The sequence below is a fragment of the Oryzias latipes genome, chromosome 8 (genome assembly GCF_002234675.1).
Source record: "Oryzias latipes chromosome 8, ASM223467v1".
NCBI lineage: Eukaryota > Metazoa > Chordata > Actinopteri > Beloniformes > Adrianichthyidae > Oryzias > Oryzias latipes.
In genome coordinates this window covers 14,212,000-14,217,449 of record NC_019866.2, presented here as the reverse complement: position 1 = coordinate 14,217,449, position 5,450 = coordinate 14,212,000, and the positions used below count along the sequence as shown (strand labels likewise).

Genomic DNA, 5,450 nt, shown 5'->3' with positions numbered 1-5,450 from the left:
AGCGAGATCACATTTCAACAATTTGCATTCAGTCTCACATATGTGCTTTTTTGAGGATCTAAACATATTTTTAGACGTTTTTGCAATTCAAACATTATTTTATCCTATTTTAAGTAAAAACTGATATTGCAAATGTAGAAACTTATTCTGAATTTGCAAAATCTTTTTATTGAAAACTAATTAACAACTGCAAAAAATACTTTTGAGAGGAACATAAGTCCATTCAGTTATTTAACCAGCAGCTGGTTCAAATCTCTGGGCGGGGCTTCGTCGATGACGCCAGTGTGACGCACACGAGGTGATAAGTACATGTCCTGCTGGCGGTCTACGTTTTGTCTGTGAGAGAAGTCATCGGGGGCAGACACGGATCCATAGCGGTTACCTGTGATTGTTTTCAAAACAAACGGTGTCATGGAGGTCAGCGCCGAGGCCAAGAGGATCATGGTCGTGGCTTTGGGTAAACTCTACAGCTCCCGCACGCAGCGCGGAGGACTCCGACTCCACCGGAGCCTCCTCCTGACCCTGGTCATGAAATCCGCCCGGGACATTTACCATGCGGCGCAGCCGCCTGTGGAGGAAAGCGTCGCGCCTGCGTGTGATCAGCAGGCGGAGGTGGAGATGAAGGAGGACCTCCAGGGTCCCCCCAGGACGCCGTCTCACCTGCCCGACGACGCACAGGCGCGTAATTGCGCGGAAAACAAGGAGAACCTGTCCCACGACGTCAGCGCACAGCACACGCGGAAACGGCGCAGCAAAGCGGACGCAGATCCGGACTTTCTGCCCTGCAAGAAGGCAAAGCTTGAGCACGGGAATAGCTCCGAACAGCTCCTTCTCAGCTCTGTTTTGGTGGACTATGTGAACTGTAGCAGTGAACTGGGGCCACCCCCGACTCCCATCCCCCTACAGACTGCCATCGCAGCGTGTTAGGTCACACTGGAGCCTGGGATGCCCTTAGGTGGATCCGGGTGTGGAAGAAGTCCAAAAGTCCCAGTGGTGACCTGTGTGGACTGCGCTACCAGCCCAGCTAGTGCGCAGCTGGTCCACAGTCTGCTGGCCTGGTGGTGCCTTCAGCTGGACAAGTGGTGTCTAAAGGACTGGCCTTCCTATGAACAACTATGATGAACTGTATTTATGTCGACACCTTGACATAAACTGTTAATTTCTAAAACAGTCCAAGAATCCATCTACCTCAGTATTTATTAAACGTTTTCTTTTTATTTGACAGAACTCTAAAGTGTGTGTCTTATTTTAAATCCCAAAAACCAGATATGGAAAAGGAAGATTCAGACTGTGTGGTACAGAAAGTGTGTTGTGGCGTGAGAGCGGGTGTGCTGAAATCTAACAGGAAACTTGTCTGGGTGCTAAGAAGTTCCTCTCCCCCCACGCTTATTTGCAGAACAAAAGCAGGGACAATTCAGGAGATTGTGCTGCAAAAAACGAATGGGGGAGGAGGAGGCCAAAAAGCCAGTGACTGGCCAAACACTGCAGACAAAAAGGCCCTTGTTGGCATTTGAGAAGCACGGATGCTGGTTAGTTCTTATTTCATCATCCATTTTGCTTTAATGACTAAAATAAATTAGAAAGGTGTTTCCTTCAGATTAAAATACATCACCTTCTATGCTCTTTTTTTAGGTAACTTCCCTGAGTGTCTAACTATAGGCGAGGAATACCCCTTTTAGTGTGATGCAAGCAGGTTCCCTCAGTTGCTGTGTGTGTTTGTTTTGGGGGAAGGGGGTTTAACCCAAGAAAACAAAAAGGAATGTGGGGGGTGGGGTTGAGCCCTGCCAGGCCCCAGCTGAGCCCTCATTCTTCCGGCTGCAACCAGAGCGCCCTGTCTGTGTACACACAGACGTGGGTGGGAGGTGTCGGGTCATGTGCGTGTGTGCTGCTTGCACGCACATGCTCAGTCTCTCCTCTGTTCCGATTCTGCCGTCTAAACCTTTGCTCCCCTTTGCCCGAGGTTACCACCAGCTGCAGACTCTGTGGTGGTTGACGGCGCTCTGATCTGACCCCTGACAAAAATGTGCATTGAGGCGTCAACCCTTGCAGAAATTTGGTTTAAGATATTTATGTCCAATAATGTCTCTTGTAAAATAAAGCAGGCATTGTTTAAATAAATCCCAATCCCAAACTTTGTCAGGAGTTGACAATTATAGCCTTATTATAGCCTCACTAATATGAGTTGGTTTAGCCCTTGTGCTATCCTATGGCGTCCAGATTACCCAATCCTTACATTGATGTGTCATGCCTATCATGATAAAGGTGGAAAGATTTCATGTAATCCATGGACACCACTGAAGATCCCAAATCATTGAAGAAAAAAGGTTTAGCGCGCTGTCTTGTGGGGTGTAGATGACCCCACTCCCAATGTTGCCTAGGATAGCACAAGGGTTACAGCACTTATATGAGTGAGTGAGCCCTCTCTGATCATCTTTTGATCTCTTTTCAAATCATTCCCAGTTTTCTATTAATTATGATTATGTCGTTTTTAGCCAAAATAAAAAATAAATAAAAAACCTGCATTGTTTTCCAGGACAAAGTCTGTTGGGGAGTAAAACCTGCGAACATTCTTCATCTCTCTGTTTACACTCTCTCCCTCAAAGTAACTGCCCCTCACAACCCTAAGCCAACATTAGCAGTGCAGTAGAAATGGTGAGCAAAATCGGAGCAATCCAGCCGTAAAAATGAGCCAGATTTTAAACAATTTCTTCAAAAATAACCAACACAAAACAAGCTTTTGTACCTTTAACCTCCACAGAAATAAGTAGAAAATTAGAAAAACCAATCCAAGGATATTTGTCCTGTCTCAACTTGGTAATCTTTCTGGAGCTCTAATACATTTGCCTTTTGCACAACTCTTTTTTACCCATCTTTCTAGGATGTTTGATGAAAGTTCTTGATACATTGAAGCCAACACAAGGAACTGATATAGAAGAGGTATTTACTTTAAAACCATGAGAGGAATTTTAAGACAAATGACCACCGCAGCTCATCAGCTTCGAGAGCAGGTCAATAACGGGTTCAAGTTTTTACAAATTGCTGCCACATCCCCTGGCTGCTCATCTAACCACAAATCATACATCTGATCAAACCCATAAGTCGGATAATAAAGAGTGCATGTGTAAAATCTGAACATTTTTACAGCTGATTTCTGAAAAAAAAGTCCCATTAGTGTAGCTTTTATGATGTTAAATATCTTAAAATAATGCAGTTACTGCCAATGTAGTCCCACCTCTGCTGTCATCCATCAGTAATACTGGGGGTTTAATACTACAAGTCCAAATGCTGTTATCAGTCATTTCATAGAATTTTTTTATGAGCTCTGGTGTAATTCAATGACAGTACTGCAGTCGTGCTCACATGATCAGTTGTAGATCAGAGCCGGTTGAAACTAGCATGGCAGCTTGTCCTTGTGCAGAAATGAGAGCAAAACAAGCCTCAAGTCTCACCATCTACCGACAAAACTGTTGATATTTTTTGGTTCTTTTGGTCTTTAGAAGAGGAGATGCAGGTCAAATCTCATGGCAAGTTGTTAGCCAAACTGTACAACAGTGAACTAGGTCATGCAGTTCACAGCAGCTGTTTAGCAGTGTCGTGCAAAACAATTTAAACCAGGAAGACGAAATGCATAGAGACGGGAAAGTCCTGCCAGTCCTCTGAATATGACATAATGAAGAGCACCTGTATCCTTTCACGACACCATATTTATCCATTTTATCACATTTTCTTATACAATTCATCGTCAATATTGGTTCATTTTGAACAATCTGATTCGATCCGATCATTGACAGTAAATGAGAAGTGGACTGAACAACCCCTTCCACCTGGGTTCCACACAGGAAGTACCCACAGGTCGCAAGTCATCATGTCCGTCATTCTTGCTCCGCTACCCTTTATTAACATGTTCTTGCTAATCCTAATTTTTTTTCAAGATATTTTGCTGTAGTGCAAGTTATTCAAGTTATAAACTGACCAATCAGAAGCCTCAACAAAAGTAGATGACCTTGCGTTGAACTTTTGAAGCGTTTGATTGACAGTTTCTCCTGACTGGAGAAAGTGGTTGTCATAGAAATGTAGACGGAGTCTATGTAGGACGGAGTCCTGCCAGGTTGGACGGCTGCTCTGTCTGCTGTGGCTCATTTAATTTACACACTTATTCCTTCTGGCTAAACACAGGCATACTGGACGTTTTATTTGTTTATTTGTTGGACGCATACCTCCATGTATTCATGTCTGTGTGCACGAGGAGGTAACTAGTCGGAGTGAAGTCTTCTATAGATACTGCAAATTTGTATAGATTTGATTAAGACTTGTAAAAAAAAGAAATGTAGATGGACCAATTACGGCTTACTGAGGGCGTCTGGTTCCAAAATGGCGACAGACATCTTGGAAAAAACTGAATTGACTTCATTTGTTTGAAACTGGAGGTAAGGCGTTTTCTATCACATGCCATTCATCCAGTTTTATATTATACAGTCAATGGATCCAATTCCCTGACTTAAAATTGATCCAGGACATCTTTAGCCAAATATTCAACCAGTATGACTCAGAGATAAATATCTGGTACTGCACAGTGTAGGTGAAATTTTCCAGATTCCTTGTGTTTCTTGCAAGATGATCAAGTGTAAAGTAAATATATGCACCAAAACCTCTGTCCCGATGGGAGGACAGTGAACAGACCTCGTTGCGGGTGGGTAGGGTCCTCCATCATCAAGTACCCCACCCACCCGCAACAAGGTCTATTCACTGTCCTCCCCATGGGACGGAGGTACAGGAGTGTGAAGTGCAGGACCACAGGATTCAGGAACTCCTCTTTCCCTCTGCCATCAGGCTCCTTCTCAGCTGACAGGAGTCTGGAACAACAAACAGCACCTTTGCACATTCTCACTGTTTATTATAACTGCTCTTACAACGTAATATTTAACATCCATGTGTATCAAACTGTTTAACTTATAAAGTCTCTTTTGCACAGTTATTCACAGCTGAGTTGCACAATAGCTAATTTTTATCTAGGTTTAGTCATTTACTGATGCATAGTTGTATTTTCTGTTATGTGCGAATGTTTCAGATATCTTGTATTTATCCTACCCTATCTTTCTTTTATTTCATTGAACCTTTAACCTTTTGGCATTCAGAGCAGACAGCAAAGTAAGCATTTCATTGTACAGGGAAAAGCGTTTTCTTACATGTTTATGAAAATAAACCCCTTTAAATCCTTGAAAAAATCAAGTTGACAGGAATTGGTGGCAAAGCCATTCAATCTTTTCTTGTTTTCTTTACAAGGTTTTGGTTTGCTGGATAAACCTTTGGAATCCTCCTTTTCATGTCTTCTACATGAGTTCCAAACATATCCTGGTGGACCAAAAAGCTCAGTGTGAAAGTGCATGTAAACTCATGCAAGTTTCTATGTTTCATTCACAAAAAAAAAACAAAAAAACCCCACACAAAAG

General features: G+C 42.9%; 1 protein-coding gene across 1 annotated transcript; it reads left to right on the top strand.

The window, feature by feature from the left end:
- The first annotated feature begins 301 nt into the window (after positions 1 to 301).
- LOC105354577 (immediate early response gene 2 protein) lies at positions 302 to 1,227 on the top strand. Its single transcript, XM_011478301.3, has one exon. The coding sequence runs from the start codon at positions 412 to 414 to the stop codon at positions 925 to 927; it is 516 nt and encodes a 171-aa protein (XP_011476603.1). The 5' UTR covers positions 302 to 411; the 3' UTR covers positions 928 to 1,227.
- Positions 1,228 to 5,450: the final 4,223 nt, after the last annotated feature.